At 52.2% G+C, this 17,462-nt stretch overlaps 6 protein-coding genes across 6 annotated transcripts; 2 read left to right on the top strand and 4 right to left on the bottom strand.

Moving 5' to 3' along the window:
* Positions 1 to 472: 472 nt before the first annotated feature.
* Positions 473 to 1,926, bottom strand: C7974DRAFT_309344 (GPI mannosyltransferase 2; the record flags this gene model as incomplete). Its single annotated transcript, XM_046138216.1, has 3 exons — positions 473 to 920; positions 966 to 1,581; positions 1,629 to 1,926. The coding sequence occupies 3 exons, from the start codon at positions 1,924 to 1,926 to the stop codon at positions 473 to 475; spliced, it is 1,362 nt and encodes a 453-aa protein (XP_045998152.1).
* Positions 1,927 to 2,073: 147 nt separating this feature from the next.
* Positions 2,074 to 3,484, top strand: C7974DRAFT_392664 (50S ribosomal protein L30e-like protein). The gene is made up of 4 exons (XM_046141707.1): positions 2,074 to 2,124; positions 2,306 to 2,397; positions 2,449 to 2,635; positions 2,685 to 3,484. Exons 2-4 carry the CDS (start codon positions 2,323 to 2,325, stop codon positions 3,209 to 3,211), a joined length of 789 nt encoding a protein of 262 aa, XP_045998151.1. The 5' UTR covers positions 2,074 to 2,124; positions 2,306 to 2,322; the 3' UTR covers positions 3,212 to 3,484.
* Positions 3,396 to 5,241, top strand: C7974DRAFT_170407 (uncharacterized protein). The gene is made up of 2 exons (XM_046136138.1): positions 3,396 to 4,096; positions 4,147 to 5,241. The coding sequence occupies exons 1-2, from the start codon at positions 3,553 to 3,555 to the stop codon at positions 5,037 to 5,039; spliced, it is 1,437 nt and encodes a 478-aa protein (XP_045998150.1). The 5' UTR covers positions 3,396 to 3,552; the 3' UTR covers positions 5,040 to 5,241.
* A 1-nt stretch (position 5,242) lies between these two features.
* Positions 5,243 to 10,290, bottom strand: C7974DRAFT_170427 (uncharacterized protein). Its single transcript, XM_046136139.1, has 4 exons — positions 9,929 to 10,290; positions 9,566 to 9,880; positions 7,785 to 9,515; positions 5,243 to 7,734 (listed from the first exon to the last, which is right to left on the bottom strand). Exons 1-4 carry the CDS (start codon positions 10,129 to 10,131, stop codon positions 5,307 to 5,309), a joined length of 4,677 nt encoding a protein of 1,558 aa, XP_045998149.1. The 5' UTR covers positions 10,132 to 10,290; the 3' UTR covers positions 5,243 to 5,306.
* A 1,759-nt stretch (positions 10,291 to 12,049) lies between these two features.
* On the bottom strand, positions 12,050 to 13,169 carry C7974DRAFT_170392 (uncharacterized protein). Its single transcript, XM_046136137.1, has 3 exons — positions 12,866 to 13,169; positions 12,414 to 12,815; positions 12,050 to 12,366 (listed from the first exon to the last, which is right to left on the bottom strand). Exons 1-3 carry the CDS (start codon positions 13,040 to 13,042, stop codon positions 12,109 to 12,111), a joined length of 837 nt encoding a protein of 278 aa, XP_045998148.1. The 5' UTR covers positions 13,043 to 13,169; the 3' UTR covers positions 12,050 to 12,108.
* Positions 13,170 to 13,720: 551 nt separating this feature from the next.
* C7974DRAFT_412377 (acyl transferase/acyl hydrolase/lysophospholipase) lies at positions 13,721 to 15,415 on the bottom strand (the record flags this gene model as incomplete). Its single annotated transcript, XM_046143637.1, has 4 exons — positions 13,721 to 14,621; positions 14,680 to 14,943; positions 14,990 to 15,251; positions 15,304 to 15,415. The coding sequence occupies 4 exons, from the start codon at positions 15,413 to 15,415 to the stop codon at positions 13,721 to 13,723; spliced, it is 1,539 nt and encodes a 512-aa protein (XP_045998147.1).
* Positions 15,416 to 17,462: the final 2,047 nt, after the last annotated feature.

Genomic DNA, 17,462 nt, shown 5'->3' with positions numbered 1-17,462 from the left:
GCTTTGAGTCAGTGGGCAGGAAAAATGAATACTAGTGTCAGACCAGTCTCAGCGTTCGAATCTGTCAAATGTCCTGGAACCTAGGTATCAAGGCTGTGGTCCAAACGCTAAGGTGTGAAGGTGGTATGAGACGGACCAAACAACATTAAGCTGACAATCTTAGCACCATATATGTAGCTTGGATCGTACGACACCACGCTTAGACGAAGGGACTTAAGTAACGCCCTGGGTCGTGGCAAGGGCGTATGCTGGAGCGCCTCAACGGCTGCGCAACTCCCGAGCGAATGCGCACAAAGGTAACGCAGCCGTTCGGATGGAGAAAGCCCGCATGGGAATCGGGAAATTAAGACGTTGAGACGTGAAGCTAGAACTGCGCCACTGCTTTACAAATATGAGCCATATTGCGATGTTGTAGGCATCCGCTTGGTAACCTGACCGGTCACTGAGCCGCAAGGAGAACAGAACCTTTCCCTCAAGCGGGCGGTAAGAAGTTTGCAAAAAGCCCTCCTTGGATCATGGAATACATAATCATCGCGCGAACTACCCACTGTTCATAGTTCGGCTGCTTCCTGAGATGCAAGTCCGATCGCTTTTGAGTCATACAAGCAGCTACTGTCAGATACCAGAGGGGGTATCCAGAAGCAATCCGGTTGATGATCTGCACGTGAAAACTGGTAGCTGTTGCCAAAGCCAGCACCAGCTGAGGTAACGCCAGTTCTGGTAAGTCGAACGTTGCGAGAGGCGTGGGCTTAGGTTCAAGGGCGTTACTAGTGTGGGGTACAGGACGCCCATGCAACGGCGAAGCATAGCCGGTGCGAAGGATGGTAACACTTGAGTACACCAACATCCCCAACATTGGGACCGCAAGCAGGAACAACGGAAGGTTAGACAGAGTCCAATAACGGAAGAGTCCAACATTCCTAAAACATATTAGATTGAAGACTCTATGTCCCAGGTAGACTTACCAATAATGGCTCTGCACCCACGAGTAGATGCTTGGGAGGTTGTTTTCGCACCAGGGTCTGGCCAAGTCGCTGGTACTGCAAAAGTCTAGGTAGGCCAGATATTGCGGCCCGATGAATCCAACAGCGATCATAATACCAGAGACACAAGTGACAACGACTCTACAAAGATCATGTACATTCGACCGCAAAGAGAGCAATTGGGGCAGGTACCGCGTAACGTCATACAAGAGTATCAAGCCACTCAGCAAGCCATTGCTCCGTATGGTAGTCGCCAGAGCAAAGAGTACACCTGAGCTGAGCTTGTACAAGATCTCCTGGAAGCGGACAGAAGTAGGACCGGCCGCAGCTTTGGACTCTACGTAACAGAGTATACCGGCCATATTGAGTACTGAGAACATAGACTCTGCGTAAGGTGCCGAAAGGAACAGAGAGGCTGGTGTCAGCGTGTGAAGAACGCTTGCAACAAACGGTACCCGAGATTGTCCCTGCCCCGCTTCCGTGAGTCGGGTAAGGAGTCTGTACAGAACGAGCACGGAGAGGAGGTGGCAAGTGGTGGAGATGACAATACCGACGACGATGTAGTACTGGAGCGGGCTTTCCGCATTACCGGTGATGACTACGTTTGTGTCAATGCTAGCTCGTGTTGGAACAATGGCTGCTCACGTCGTCCTACAACGCCTAAGAGCTTGGAGAACGCCGGGCTGAACGCCCATTCTTGCTCAAAGACCAGGCCCCGCTCCGCAGCTTTGATGAAGTATAGTGCATCCCATCGGAAAAGATTGAGAACGAAATGTTGGAATCGGGATGATGATTCGAGGTTTGCATGACGGTCTAAACTCGAATTGAGCGAGATCAGACCGGAGGTGTCGTAGCCTGGACCCGGGCAAAACGCAGTCAGCGTGAAGAGTAAGACTTTCCACGAGCAGAACACCAGAACTAGTTGGCGCCTGTCTGAGGCCATTGAAACTGCCATCGAAGTACGAGGCCTGACGAGGTTGGTGTTGGTCGTAGCAGGCGGCCCTCGATTGGACGGCCCACTAGCGCGGTCTGCGGCCAAGCCTCGCTTAGGCCCGCACCACATTTTCACAGTAACAGCTCAAGTCCAAACTTTTCGCTCTTCGTCAGTCCAGCAACCTCGTCGTCGACCAACTAACCAACGGTAAGCGCAACACCCGTTCCTGATCGCTCGAACAGCATTCGGTCGCATGCGACAGCAATGGAGCATGTCGACTACGATGATGGCCAGAGTGCAGCGCGGTAGCAATACCCGCTCACTCTTACGAGCTACAGAACTACTTAGTGGATGAACATTCGCTGATAGTTTCTGTTCTCTATGACAGAGCCTCTACAGTACAAAATGCCTCCTAAGGGAAAGAAGACCGCGCCTGCCCCCTTCCCCCAGGGCAAGGCTGGCAACAAGAAGGCTGCCAAGGTACGTTGACCATTCTGTCTCGATAATTTCGCAAGCTCTAACCAGCGGCAGAACCCTCTCCTCGAGAAGCGCCCCAAGAACTTCGGTATCGGCCAGGACATCCAGCCCCAGCGCAACCTTGGCCGCATGGTCAGGTGGCCCGCGTACGTCCGTCTCCAGCGCCAGAAGAAGATCCTCAACCTCCGTTTGAAGGTCCCCCCGGCGATTGCCCAGTTCCAGCACGTTGCTGACCGCAACCGTAAGCACACACAAGGCAAAAGGTAGAAGCAATGGCTAATGCGTCGCAGTCGCCACCCAGTCTTTCAAGCTTCTCAACAAGTACCGCCCTGAGACCAAGGCCGAGAAGAAGGAGCGCCTGACCAAGGAGGCTACCGCCATCTCTGAGGGCAAGAAGAAGGAGGATGTCTCCAAGAAGCCCTACACTGCCAAGTTCGGTCTGAACCACGTTGTCGGCCTCGTCGAGAACAAGAAGGCTTCGCTCGTCCTGATCGCCAACGACGTTGACCCCATCGAGCTCGTTGTCTTCCTCCCCGCCCTCTGCCGCAAGATGGGTGTCCCCTACGTCATTGTCAAGGGCAAGGCCCGTCTCGGAACGGTCGTCCACCAGAAGACCGCCGCCGTCCTCGCTCTTACCGAGGTCCGCGCCGAGGACAAGACTGAGCTCTCCAAGCTCGTCTCCGCTGTCAACGACGGCTACCTCGAGTCCCACCACAAGGATGCCTCGCGCCACTGGGGAGGTGGTATCATGGGTGCCAAGGCGAACGCCCGCATGGCCAAGCGCAGGAAGGCCATCGAGAGCGCCATCAAGATCTAAACGGTCTGATGTGTTTGCTAGGTTCATGAATTTTATGGCGTGTCTCTTATCTCTGCATGTAGGGTCCTCAATACCACGGAGTTACGGAGGGTTAAAAGCAGTCGCTATGACACTGCATTGACTGGAATCGAACAACGATAACGCACGCCATTAGCATTACTTGCAGACATGAGTGATGAGTGATGTACAGTAAGCCGTCAGAAACTGTTCCCTCGTTTGCGCTTTCCCCGCTAGGGTCGTACCCGGCAATTTTACTCAGGTCAGACACCCCACTTAGAAAGACCCCCACTTGGTAATGCCCACGCAACCTCGAACATCATCCTATACAACCGTGTGTCGCAATGCCGTTAACTATTTTGACTGACACTGACGTGCGTACCCTGCTGCACCAGTTGTCCAAGCAGGATATCCTTGATTTGCAGCAATCCCTTGCTGATGGTCTGCATTACTACTCGACTGCAACAGAGGAAGACTCCAATGCCTGTTGTTCGTCGTTCCAGCCCATGCGCACAGCGCTCAAGCGCAATGACGGGCAGACCACACTTTTCATGCCCGCCTCAAGCAACGATGGTATCGGCTTCAAGGTGGTAACGCTAGCTACGGGGGACACGAAGAAGCAGTCCGATGCATCATCCATTGCATCCTCACTCAAGACGACTTCCTTGTCCGAGTCAACTCATTCCACGGGCTCTCTAGAGCAGCCTCAGTCCCTCGCAAGCTCACAAAGCACAACTCCAAAGGGTACTCTGCAGCTGCTAGCCAAAGATGGTTCACCCCGCGCGCTCATCAACGCCGAGGAGATCACGGCCTTCCGCACTGCGCTTGCCAGCACGATGCTGTTCAAGAAGCGGCATAACGTGCATGATGTTGTCGTATTCGGTGCAGGTAGACTTCCCGTACTCACGTCGTTGGCGTTACATCTAATTGTTCGTTAGGCAAACAAGCATATTGGCACATCCGCCTTGCTCTGATGCTGCGTTCCACGGACATCCACCACCTCAACATCATTAATCGCGATTTCGACCGCGTCCACCAGCTTTTGCAATCTCTTTACAACCCTGACGAGCAACCAATGAAGTTCGATACGAGCACAACAAACATCCCTAGCTATAGGAAGGAAGGGGAAGGTCTTCACCGCCCAAAGATCCAAATACTCACGCCATCCCACGGCGAGTATGACCGCCTGCTGAAGTCTACAATCCGAGCTTCTTCCGTTATTTTCTGTACCACCCCGAGTCTGACACCACTTTTTCCAGCGCCATTCCTCACAAATCCGGAAGGGCGGAAGAAAGGTCGCTACCTAGCGGCAATCGGCTCTTACAAGCCACATATGTGCGAGATCCACCCTGAAATCCTCCGTCAGAACGTTACGCCTGATCATGGTCGACATTTCCATAAGCACGCTCCCCAAGGCGGGGCTGTGATTGTGGATAGTGTGGAGGCGTGTCTCAAAGAAGCAGGCGAGATCATTCAAGCCGGTCTTTCGCCAAGCGAGATCGTCGAGATCGGTGAACTCGTCATGCTTAAGCGGGATGCCGATAAGAGACGGTCAGAATGTATGGAGCAGAAGCGCATGAGTGAAGAGGGACTGGATAACGATGGCGTTGAACTGGGCGAGGCACCCTCGAAGAAGAGCAAGAGGGCGGGTGGCAGCAAAAGCAGCAAAGATGACCACGAAAAGGAGCACCAAAGTCTGATTGAATGGCTGCAGAAGGGCAATGTCATATACAAGAGCGTTGGGCTGGGGCTAATGGACGTTGTGGTTGGCAGTGATCTGGTGAGGCTGGCAGATGAAAGGGGCATCGGGACGAAGATCGAGAACTTCTGATCAACGTGCGTTGCAGTCTGAACGACTGTCAAATATTAGAATCAGCATCGCAAGATGGGCAATTGAATCTGGTCGTCGACACCTAGCTGGCCAAGTAAACGTCCTCATGGAGTCAACTCACAGAGACCCCTGGAACAAGTACAACTAGACAGGAATGACACTTGCTTGATGCGATGTTGCATTTGTCATACACAATGTGTATTATATTATTGATTATGGATTAGGAAAAGCGTGTATACACTGTTGTAATCGATTCTATCACCCCCACTACACCTTGACCATCAGTGCCACCGGCTCACAGCTATAAGCCTCACCACCAGTGACAGTGAACTTCATGTTGTCTTTCTGTAGCGCTGCAGCGCCATTGACGGGATCCTTGACCAGGAAGATCTTGTTCAGCTGAGACTTGATACCGCAGACAAACGGCCAGAGGTAGTTGCCCTTGGTATCAATACCCAGCATCATCTTCTCTCCCTCAACTTCGACCTGCGAGAGCGTGATCAGCTTTGCGCCCTTGGGCAGCTTCTTCCACTCCGCAAGGCGCAGACGCGATGCACCAGAGGAGGCGAGCACGTCGGGGTAGTAGTGCAGGTAGCGGTCGGCGGAGTCGCCAATGACTGTCTTGGAGGCAGAATCACCGTTGAAGGAGCCGGAAGTCAGGTTCGAGATATCGGTTGAATCGCCGACAAGGGAAAGGAAAAGGTTGCCGTCTTTGCTGGGGTTGAGCTTAAGAGAGTTGGTTGTGTCCACAATCTCGAAGTTGGCGAAGGTGACATCAGTCGCGTTCGAGGTTGCGTTGGCGGTTGAGTTGCTGACAGTAAGCTGGGGGAAAGAGGAAGCGGAGGGAGTGGCTGAGGACGCCGACGAAGCCTCGGAAACAGAGCTAGCGGCTGGTGTAGTAGCTGGGGTCTCGCTCGAAGAATCGGGAACCACGGGATCAGGTGTGTTCTGTGCTGAGCTGACTCCGATAGGTGTTGATGCAGGTGCATCTGTGGGGGTAACCTGAGCAGGCTCCGATCCGGACGCAGACTCCGGAAGCTCCTGACGCTTGCTCCAGCGGCCATCGCGGAAGAAATTGTAGTTGCCTTCGCGAGCAGGGTTCGCAACGAAGTAGCCATTGTCGGTGTTCTTGTACCAGATCACACCAGTCTTGCCGATGCCGACCCAAGTATCCGCCTGGAAGTTTTCGTTGGTATATTGCCATCGTCCACCTGCGTTTCGGATTGAGTTGTACATGTTCTGGTATACACTGCGAGACGTGATCTGATTGCGACCGTATACAACGGCAACGATGTTGATGTTGGAGACGCCAGACATCGACTCGTAGCCAGGAACGACTTGGACGTAGGGCTGGGAAGAAGCGGGACCCGGGTTGAGAACAATGGTCCCCACGCCACCTTGAACCACAAACGTGCGTAGCTCTGTGCCGTAACTGAAGAGCATAGAGATACTCTTCTGATTACCAGGCCATGGATCGCCATTGGCCCAGCCCACAATGTTGTTCGTGTCAATGACAAGCTGCGTTCCGCGGGCAACATTCTGCCTAGCGTATGAGGTGATGTCTCGGTCGGCATAGAACATGCTAATGATGGAGAGTACAGGTTGAACAGTCATGGCGCTGTGGATTGGATCAGTCAATGGGGAAGGATTGTTGTACATCGTCGGGTAACCGTTCTTCAACCAGCAGGTAACGCCATCGGTGCGCTTTGGTGCATAGACAATACCAACGCACTGTGTGCTTGTGCCACACCAGTTCATACACGACTCGAACGAGTCCCGGTAGCCCCAGGTGAGGTCGGCACCAGCAGCGTCCTTGTTACAGACGATGGTGTATTCTTTATGGCTGCTGCCGTTGTCGGTGAACTTCTTACCGTCCGCACTCGGGCATGATAGTCCGGTAGGTGTGGGTGTAGGCGTAGGCGTGGGGGTTGTAGAAGTTGCGGGAGTGGTGGATGATGGGAGAGCCGACGATGACGACGCGGGTTCCTCAGGACGGGTGCGACCAATGCAGCCCTTAGCGAGCGTGGCAGGCTTCCACTGACCCAACTTCCAGCCCTCGGAGTCGGGAATATCAATGCGGAGTTCGTTGGTGAGAGCGATATCCCAAGCAATGCCCTGGCAGTCGTCGCCTCCGAACTGGTTCTTGGAAGTGCCAACGTCAAACTCGAGCTTCGCCTCGGCTGTAATGGCAGGGATATCAGTCAGATTGACCGCTTTCTCGAATCTGCCGTCCAGGATGTTGATGCCGAAACTCAGCGTAACGGGAAGACCGAGAGCAGCTGTAGCAGTGAGCTCGCCATGGGCATCGAACTTCCTGGTAACTTGCGGGACCCATCCAGACTGAGTTGACTTCTTCGAATCGACAAAGTCCAGAGTTGCCTCAAATGCAGGCCAGTTCATGCTAGCTCCGGTGAGAAGTTGGCCCTCTGCCTCAATGCTGAATGTTGCCTGAGCACCGAGGATCACACGGGGACCAAGAGAAACGATCTTGGGAATCTCCCATCCGGGCAGGCCCTTCACGAACAGATCCTTACGAATGGTCTTCTCGTACTTGGTGAAAGCGTTGACACCCAAGAAGGCGCCGACATACATGTTACCACTGACACCGACCTGCGCCTTCTTGAGACCGGAGAGGGGCGTAGCGCTGATAGAGCCCTTTGCGATGAACTTACCCTTGACACCGCAGTCGACACACCTGTAGAAGTCTGTCAGTAAATGATAACGCGAAGATTTGAGAGTCCTTACCAAAGCTCAATACCTGGCTCTGGGTCCTTCTCGCCGGGAAGAAGCTTGAATTCGGTAGCAACCCTCGCAAGGTTGATCTTGGAGGCCTTCCATTTCGCACCCTCGCGCTCGGGACGGTAGTCGTAGAACTTGAAACCTGTAGTATCATCCCAGGGGGTGGTCTTGGACAGTGAAGTGCCTGTCAGATCGATTGGCAGAACGAGGGAGTTATCATAGTCGCCAGTGACGATGAATACTGCAAGTTTGGCAACATTGACAGCCAGGGCGATACCAACATTGACGGTAGTCTTGACTACGGCAACGGCAACCGTTGCAGCAGCCTTCGCAACTGTGACCACGGTCTGTGCAACCTGCTTGACAACGGCCACAGCAGCCTGCTTTACAACCGAGACAACCTTCTTAGCAATGCTGCTGAACCAGCCTCGCTTAGCAAGATCGCGTCTGACGGCAACACCGGTGCTGTCTGAAGAATCCACGCCGGCCGACGCTAAGACATGCTCTTCATCATCGCCGTTAGCAGCGTAGTATCCGAGTTGCTCGTCGAGAGATTTGTCGAAGGAAGTTCCACACGCGACCGCGGGGAGATCATCCAGGAAAGGAGAGCCGGGCTTGCCACAGCTCAACGCACTTGTATCAGTCGAGGCAGTGCTGTTGACAGTGCTGTTTTGCATTTCGATCTTTCCAAAATCGATGTCCATCTCGTTGAACACGTCTCCGAGTTCTACAGTGGCACCGGAAGCGCTGAAGGTGTTGGCATTCTGGTCGAACTTGATAGACTGAGCAAGCCAGAACGAGTTTTGGTCACCGTTACCACAGCTCTTGGCGCTGGTGATGAAAAGCAGTGGGACCTTTGCTGGCCAGGTGTCCGCAGCGTGACTGAAGGCAATGATGTTATCAAACTTGGCTTGCAGGCTACCACTAGCACAATCGACGTTCTTGATGTAGATGGAATGATCCAGGATGATGGAGGGGTACTTGTAGTCGACCGTGAGGCGGACTGTGACAGCACCAGACTCGTCGTCCTTCATAGCATCGGCACTGCCACCGAACCACAGGGCTGTCTTCTCCTCGGGTGTGAGGACGCCAAGGCCGCCCATGTTGATTCCTGGAGGTGAAACGGGGCCCAGGGTAGCCAGAGGTGGACTAGGCAGTGTCATGACCTCGGCCATGACAGACTCAGTCGCGCCTGGCTCGAGGTCCTTGTTGACCACAGTCGGAAAGGCAAACGCATCCTTTGCAGGTTTCTTAACGAGTGCACCCCAGACGTGTGCGGCAGCAACGCCCTTGGTGACTTCGTTCTTAAGGTAGCATGATGGAGCCACGTAGGACACAGCTTGACAAGCGTCGTTCGTGTCACAGGCTTCAAGGCACAAGTCGAAGGACTTGGTCTCGAGGGACTTGAAGTCGCCGCCGTAGTAGTCAGTGCCGCAGGTGATCTCGTAGGTGCCACCAGAGGTGATTGAAAGAGTCTTTCCGTTGCTGGCGGAACATGTAATGGGTGTGTCAGTGGCCTTGGGGGTGTCAGTCGATGTGCTGGTGCCAGTATTGCCGGTGCTCTCTGCAATTAGCTTCGCCGACCACACGTGTCCTGCAGCACCGCCCTCGTTCAGTGCATTCTTCTTGTAACAAGTGCCATAGACGTAGCTGACGTCAACACAGCCGTCTGTTGCCGCGCAATCTTCGATACAGGCCGCAAACGTCTCGGCGTTGGAAGAGCCCATGTCTCCACCACTAGAAGATTGTTAGCGGACACAGCAGATAATAAGCAGGTTGGCACTCACTAATGATCAACACCGCATTCGATCAGAAAGTTGCCCTTCTTGGAAGTGTACTTGACTCCATCGCTGGCCTTATCCTGACATGTGATATCTTTGCCAGACGGGGCTTGGGGCTGCGTGTTGGTAGGGTCGCTGGACGCAGCAACCTTCTTACGTGCAGTCCAAACAGATGCGTTGTCAATAACAGCGTTCAGTTTGTTCTTCTTGTAGCAAGCGTTGGGCCACACGAAGGATACATCAACACAGCCTTGGACAGTGTCACAGTCGTTGATGCACTCCTCGAAGGACGCGGGCCAAGAGGCGCCCATATCACCACCACTTTTCAAAATTAGCTTGGATACTTCTACATAGATTTCCAGAACTTACACATAGTCCTTGCCACAGACGATCTCCCAGTCCGCGTTCTTGGCGGTGAAGATCTCACCATTGCTAGCATTGTCCCAGCAGGAGAGTGCAGCAGTTGCACGCTTGGCCACATATGAGTTTTCCGAGGATGGAGCGGGGATCGCGAGGGAGCTTGCAGCCCATAGACCCAAAATGAGTGTGGGTTTCAAAAGAGAGGACGCCATCGTGAGATGACAAAATTATTAAGAGTAAAGAGTGACGTGAGCCTAAAGCTCTGGCGACAAACCCAAACAGATGGAACTGCAGTGATATCCTTCTGCTCCATGGTTCTCCATCTGCATCTTATACTGACCTTCTCTGAGGCTGCTAAGGCTAGGAATTTAGAGATGCGCAATTTCCACATTGAGTGCATGCTCTTGACGGAGTCTCCGGAGGTCAGCTGAGAGAGGGTAGGCTAGAGTAAAGCGACAGCCCCCATAACGGCAAGCGAGTGTAGTCGAGCAGTGATCAGTCTTGGCATTGAGGCTGCTGCGGAGTAGATCTCAGGCGAACAAGTTCGTTCTGGCTGCACTTGTGGCGCATCTTCGATGCGCTACTATGTGCATCCCGCTCGCACCGATCCGTTCGCCAAAGATGTGGTGGTGGCAATTCTCATGGCACGTACCTCCAGGCAAGCATTTTGTGAATCTTATGAAACAGTAACTAGACCAATGTGCACGCTGTCGAAGTATTCTCGATGAAGATGTGAGGTAAGTTGTAGTGAGTCGAAGATCGCATCTCACGAGCCACGTGCTGGCCCGGGCCGCTTGCCAAATCTGGCCTAGGTATTTACTACCCATGTGCTGCTCGACACTTCGCTTTCCAGCGTCGCCCCTGTAATACTAGCATTACAGATATGGTAACTCCCGCTGAATGCCACCAAACTGATTCGGCAGTGGTCTCGATCTTCCCCAATCCAGCCGTTCGGGTAAGACCGTCTCTCGACATACGAAGCGCTCGGACATCGCACCGTCAACCCCTGATACTTGCGTTTATTTTTCGCAACGATCTGTCACTCGCGTCGTTCCCCACGACGTCCGAAAGCTTACATACAAGCTCAGCTCTCCTCGAAAGAGTATGGAGGTGGACCGTTTCGAGATCTGTCAATGCTCTGCTCCGGAGCCCCTGCCCGCCCCCTGCTTTAGCGTCCGCAATGTCAAGGCTCAGGGCCTGGATCGCAGGCTAAGACAGAGGCGCGCGATCAAAAGATAAAAAAGCAAACGCCTTACAGAATGCACAGGCTTAGTTGCGGCAGCTGCCTTTGCAATACCGCCGTGTCTTCGACTGGAATACCTTTAGGCTTGGGCCATGACTTAGCAACAACAAGAGACTCATACGATTCATTTCTCATGTCCTCTGCAATCTAGTCCATGGTCTAGACACAATCAGCACCTACCAAGCGCAGCTGGCTTCGCCGTATTTGTGTATCGTTCTAATAGTCAGAGCTACCACGACAACTTGCTCAGGGTCTTACCTTTTCAAAGACGCCCGTGAACGCACACAACTCAGACAGAACCGTTTATTGGAACCCCTGTCTACCTCCATCATGGACTGTACTCAGAATAATTCGAGCTTTGGATTGTTTAAGCTGTTACTCGGGGTGCCGAACATGGAAAACAGTGTGTATGATCAATATGTTTCCCAGGAATGAGAGGCGGCAGATAGTAGTCACTATGTCACAGAAGGAAGATCCGAAGCACACTCTGACAATGGAAGACGGCTTCAACATCTCCATGTCCTGGCTGACGGGACAAAGTCGCATGTTGCGTAGACTTATGCATGTTTGTACCCAGCTTGATGGCGTGTTTTCATCGGTAAACCTGAACTCTAGATTCGCCGAATCAAGGAAGCTTTCACTTATCGTCCAAGCCAGCCCGCCATTCTATCGACGCAGCCTGATGCTTAGCGATAGAAATCACACTGTCAACTACAGAGTCCGTTGTACATCCTCGCCCCATACGAACGCTTCAACACAGCTGTCTTGTGTAACATTCGAGACTTCCGCCATGTCCATTGCGGAGCAAATACTGGGATTTAGAAGATGATCACTCCCCCCTTCTCAATTGATTCCCGAAGCGAATTTCGGGTTTTCCTTTGCGCGAAGCAGCAATTATCGAAACTTGAGCCACGGATGCTCGGAACCTACGCCGTGAATGCTTGGATCAAGTTGTGTCGTGTCTTATTGACTTTCTTGGTGGACGCCACTCTTGAGCTCCAGGGCCACTCATTGAAGGTCCACCTTCCATGGAGATACTGAACATGTTCCCATACCCTAATGAGTCTGTTGGACTGGGGCTTGCACCGCCAGCCTCTTGCTCATTGAATTCGAGTTCAAGCTCCACATAGTGGTACACCCAAAAGGAGCAGAAGACGAATATAGCCCCTGCACCTGCAAAGACTGTCAGGTACATAACTGCGATCTGTAGACTGTCAAATCGGGCTCAATACCAAAACCGAATAGACTTACACTATGTCCCGCGGTCCAGCCTGCCCCACCATGTATGAGTGGAGTACACACCAGAACTGTTAGGCCCGCAAGAAACGTGCACACAGAATATGACATGAACATCAGTGGTCCTTGCCAAGTGAACACCATCTTCCTACGTGGTATAAAATGCGGTTCACGCAGATTGTTAGAGCGAGACAACAACAGCGGCTTGTACTTCTCGAAGTCGCTTCTTTCGTGATGTTTGGGGCGGGTCTCCACGGGACCTAGCAGGTGAAGTACAGTGACTTCTGACGCACAGAGAAGGATCCCCAGGACCGAGAAGATCAGACTGCTGTGCCAAAAGCCATGTGTGAGCCAATGCGCTTCTTCTATCGTGGTCCAGGAGAAAGAGCCGATGACGGCTGCTGCAAGAACAGTGCACTGTGTCTCTTTTTTAGTGGTTCGAAATAACTATGGTCCTGCCTACTTACAGCAATAGTAATGAATTGGAGCTCGGCGAGTTTCCGTCCTCTCCATGTTGCAAGAGCCTGCGCAATCTTCGTCGAGTCTGGCGGTTGCTCAGATGCAAATTCCGCAATCTTTTCAATTGGTCGGATAGTGTTGAATTGGTACAGCCGATAGTAAGGCAGGGTTGCTATTCTAACCATGAGGTCGGTCGAAGTATGGAAAGCGCGCTTGTTTACAAGTCAGTGGAAATTACTGTAGGTATTTTAAAGTCATCGGTATTGCACTATACCACCGGAGTTTCATGTTCGTGTAAAATTGTACAGATATCACCTACCTCTGGAAGCCGCGAAAGTGAGTGTAGGATTCTCATGAGTCCTCCAGGCCAGGTGGAGCAGACGCTGGCGACCTAGGTAGGTTGTGCAATAAAACAACGAACGCTTAGGCATAATGCAACTGTCATAGATACTGAAGGCGGCGAACTGCTTGAGTCATGCTTGGTTAGATTTGGGTGTGTTCTGGGGACGATGAGGAGGATCAGGCTGAGATTACGCACATGATGCTTTGTGGCTTAGTTCGGCAACACAGCGTCAGCGTTGCTGCCTATTGGAGCACAGCCCATCATAGTGGCTGAGTAATGCTGCGAGGGTGTGCTGTCGCTTTGACAAGGCAGTTTTATCTGTTCCAGAATACGAAATTTCATTCAACGTGTCTATGTGGGTATCGTAGCAATGCGCCGTACTGAACACCTTTACCAGCCTAACGAAATGATTCTCAATCCTCAAATTCTACACACACATTATGTATCTGCTACGATAAAAGCAGAATATCGTAAAGCCCCGTTGACGCCTGCCGTCCAAAAAGATTCGGTCATGTATGCTTCAGATGACGGTCGATGATCGGCTTGTCGAAACGCTTGGATATCTCCATGTTGTAATTTCTGGTACTCCATAGGAGTGTTCGTGTGGTTGACGTGCATGCTTCGAGTCGAAGTGCTCTATGAAGTCATCACGGGTCTCGATCGCTGTGTTGTGACAATCGCTGGAGGGGCAGTGGAACTCTGCAACAGTCGCGAACCGTTCCCACTTTGCTGCATTCAGCGTCCTCTGTCTCCGTCGGATGACAAGCTCTCGTGCGCAGGCCTTGATTGTGTCGATGTTGTCCCCGCTTAACAGCCACTCGTTGAAGCCGGCCCGCATAAGAGCGATAGATTTGTGACCTGGTCTCGAGCTGTTGCTCGGTTTCCAATCATCTAACTCGATTTTGAGGCCTTGTTCGTCGTTGAATCGCCAGCAGTTACGCCGATCGTCATAGTTTACGGCCTCAGCGACATGTTGTGGGTTGGTCGCCCTCCCAAAAGCCTCCTTGGCCCGTTTGAAGATGCTAGTCCCACCCGGTTTGTCATCTGCTCTTGCTGTCCCGATGCTCACAATGACACCAATGGACCCAGAGATGACATTGTCACCCTCAAGCCGGCGATGTAGAGTTTCCAGTTCTCGAATTCCTTCAAGGGTCGGGTTATTCGTTTGACCAAAGCCACCGTCTGAGTAGTAGACCTTGCCCTTTGAGTCGGATTTAATCTTGAGCTCGCTGAAGTAAAATGGCGCTGCAGTTGCTGCCCGTGCAATTTTCCAGATCTCCATGTCGCCCTCTGAAGTAAAGTTTATCCGCCAAGGCTTCCGTCTCAAGTTCTTCTTCTCTGGATGGATGTACGACCGAAGCAGGTACAATGTCTTGACGTTGACCTCCTTGCTTTTCGTTCTTCGAAAGGTGGTAGCAAACCTACAAGACGATCTGGGTTAGCTTCGACTCGCTGACTGCAAGTTGTCAGGCAACGTACATTGAACAAACTCCTGGCTTGGTCTTGAAAGTAGGTAGAGGCGATGCATCTCTTTCTAAATCTAATCGTTCGCCCCGTCGATCTGTCACTTCCTTGAACGCTCGCTCCATCGCTTTGGCACTGTACTTTGGCCAAGGAACAATGAAGACATTACGCTGCGAAATCCAACGGGGGTTTCCGAAGATCGAGTGGCTCATTTTCTCGTACTCTTGCAGGCAATCCTGGACAGTCATACGAAATCGGCACAACATGATGGCTATCAAACTAGAGGCTGTCAGCACTGCAGCATGGATTGCGATTCTGCACAAACCTTCCTGTACTTGACCCACACAAAAGGTCAAAATAATGACACGGTAAGAATCGCTGCGCGTAGAACGCCTTCGACGGCTGCTGATCTCTGGGTGGTCGTGGACATTGAGTAACATTTGGGGGTAGCTCCGAAGGAAGAAAGCTGTGCAGGTTGTGCACATCTTCATCCGCTTCAAGTGCTTGCCTATGTTCCTCTTCTCCAATCGCTTCCATCAATTTCTCCAAAACCAAAAGTGACCAGTATCCGCGAACACCGCCTCCATCTGCGATGATTTAGTTGTGCGTGGTGGGAGCCATAATCTTGCATCAACTTACCAAGGCTGAGAAGATTGCGTTCGTTCCAAGATGGGTCTTGGAAAGTACCTCTTCTCACAAAGGGTTCAGGCACAAAACTGTCACTATCTGTGGCAACATCACTACTGGCCATGGTGCCTGCGTCTGGGTTCGATCAATTGCAAGCAAAAACGAAGTAAGTTTCACCCTTCTCGGCCCGTTGCGAGCGCCCGCGTTACCGTCATCTTATAGTGAACCATGTTCCGTCCACTCCAAACAGACAAGGAACCGCAGAGCCGCCATTTGGCCCTCTACTCGCGTGGAGGTGTGGTTCGGACGTAACTTCGCCTCCACAAAGCAGCTGGACGTAGCTGACACTGCATAACACCCAATCGTGGGTCGAGGTCCTTCGTGGCTAATTATTGAGAGGCTTGCAGTTCGCAGAAGGCTGCACGCTCATCGGGGTGATATGAACACCAGGCTGAAGGGGCAGCAGGCAAAGTCGGTATATTTGCAATGTGACCGAGATCATCACTCACCGGTTACGTCAAGCTAAAAGAAGACCTCGTTTTGAGGGAGGGCTGGGACCTCACAGGATTGGATATACTCCGCCGCGTGGCTGTGTTCTAGCACGATGAGAGGTTCACGGCCCCGCTCGGCGCGTTGCATGTGTAGCCTGGTGAGGCATTGCTACACACCCTCAAAATCCCGTCCTCAGCTATTCTTCGAACTCAGCACACGTTGGAAAAACAATGAAGCAGGCAGTAAAGCATGTCTGGGGTGAAAATCATCGATCTTCGAGTCATGGAATGGGACGCAGCCAACGCACCATGCTTCGCCACAGGCGAGAACTTCAAACGGCATGACACGTGCGACTTGAAGAGCGCCGTGGCTGAAATGAGTGGAGTGATGACTGGGGCTAAGGCGTGTGTGCTATCGCAGTCCCCTTTCGATTCGTGCTTTGGTTCTCGGTCATGCGAAAAGCCTGCAGAACAATGCGTAGGCTGACCTGTGTCCGAAGGTCGAGTCGGCTGTCACAGCCGCTCTCATGCCTGAAACTGAACAATATCTTAAACCCTGTTGCCCTCTTTTCTCCAGTCTTAGCTATCGACTTTCTTTCCCAATACAGATCTCCCTCGTTGTAGTATCGTCACATCTTGTAATTCTTCCTCATCCTCCCACCCGTTGTGTCTTATTTGAGATCTTAACCCCGAAAGCATTCTCTCTCACTCCATGTCAAGCCAATCTCTGCATCATTCCCCTAGTGCGGAAGATTTCGAGCCAAGGAGACCTTCGAGGACGAACAGCTGGGAGCGGGTCCTTGTGTTCGATCCAGAGAATAACAATGTCGATATCCGGACCCGAAGAAAGGTAGATGAAGATGGTAAGAAAAACGACCAGGATTACAGCCAGTAGACTGATTGAAGCGAAGGGTACTGTTCATATAAGCCGCTTAACCTACCAAAACGAAGAAAGAGCGTCTGTTTGTATGTGGAACAAAACGACGAGACAAAACTGAAAACGGGTGAGACGCGTAACGGCAGCGATATTTTCCTCGCGAGATTGACGCTGGATCATCTGAGTCTTGCCAACAAGGCACGGTTCTTGCTGGGGTTCATATCAACTCTATACGTTGCTATCGATCATCAGAGCCCGGGTTCGAGCTTGAAGGGATAGTTGCTGAAGGCGATGCAGCGTTTCTATGGGAGGCAATCTTCATTAGCGGTAGAATCTGGTTTTGCAAATCTGATCTTTCTTTTCTGAAAATGATCGTTGGCGGTGATATGGTGACTTTCGATGATGTGCTTGGCCCACACGGGGTGTCCTTACCGAAGGCATGGTAGGAAAGAAAGACTCCCTTCCAAATGGTCCAGACGCATCGCTACCTCGCACGACCAGCCTTCTTACCTCACAGTGCAGCAGACACCGGAACCTTGGAAGCCAACAGTCTTCAGCCGTCCGCGCTCGCATCCATGTAAGTATTCAAACGCAACATGATCAGTGAAGAAAAGTCGAAGTTCGTAAACTCAGAATGAGATGGGTGAGGCGAGGTTAAATGATGGGATGGATGAGGCCGGTAGGAACAGCACCAAACGCGTTGCGCTTGTACGTATGCGGCCTAGTTCAGGCTTCCGTGCTTATGGAATCATCAGTTTGGGCTGGTGGCCGGGACTGGACACCGTGCTTCGGTAACTCTAATG

This window comes from Boeremia exigua (genome assembly GCF_020726555.1).
Source record: "Boeremia exigua strain MPI-SDFR-AT-0100 chromosome Unknown C7974scaffold_5, whole genome shotgun sequence".
Classification (NCBI taxonomy): domain Eukaryota; kingdom Fungi; phylum Ascomycota; class Dothideomycetes; order Pleosporales; family Didymellaceae; genus Boeremia; species Boeremia exigua.
This window is presented reverse-complemented; position numbering and strand designations above follow the sequence as displayed.

Bases quoted from the DNA above. Each gene is read 5' to 3' on its own strand.
- C7974DRAFT_170407 (XM_046136138.1), top strand. From the start codon at position 3,553: ATGCCGTTAACTATTTTGACTGACACTGACGTGCGTACCCTGCTGCAC. The intron at 4,097-4,146 runs GTAGACTTCCCG...ATTGTTCGTTAG, and splicing joins TGTTGTCGTATTCGGTGCAG to GCAAACAAGCATATTGGCAC.
- C7974DRAFT_392664 (XM_046141707.1), top strand. From the start codon at position 2,323: ATGCCTCCTAAGGGAAAGAAGACCGCGCCTGCCCCCTTCCCCCAGGGC. The intron at 2,398-2,448 runs GTACGTTGACCA...AACCAGCGGCAG, and splicing joins GCAACAAGAAGGCTGCCAAG to AACCCTCTCCTCGAGAAGCG. The intron at 2,636-2,684 runs GTAAGCACACAC...AATGCGTCGCAG, and splicing joins GCACGTTGCTGACCGCAACC to TCGCCACCCAGTCTTTCAAG.
- C7974DRAFT_170427 (XM_046136139.1), bottom strand. From the start codon at position 10,131: ATGGCGTCCTCTCTTTTGAAACCCACACTCATTTTGGGTCTATGGGCT. The intron at 9,881-9,928 runs GTAAGTTCTGGA...AATTTTGAAAAG, and splicing joins GTCTGTGGCAAGGACTATGT to TGGTGGTGATATGGGCGCCT. The intron at 7,735-7,784 runs GTAAGGACTCTC...AGACTTCTACAG, and splicing joins GAGCCAGGTATTGAGCTTTG to GTGTGTCGACTGCGGTGTCA.
- C7974DRAFT_170392 (XM_046136137.1), bottom strand. From the start codon at position 13,042: ATGGTTAGAATAGCAACCCTGCCTTACTATCGGCTGTACCAATTCAAC. The intron at 12,816-12,865 runs GTAAGTAGGCAG...AAAGAGACACAG, and splicing joins TCCAATTCATTACTATTGCT to TGCACTGTTCTTGCAGCAGC. The intron at 12,367-12,413 runs GTAAGTCTATTC...GACAGTCTACAG, and splicing joins GCTGGACCGCGGGACATAGT to ATCGCAGTTATGTACCTGAC.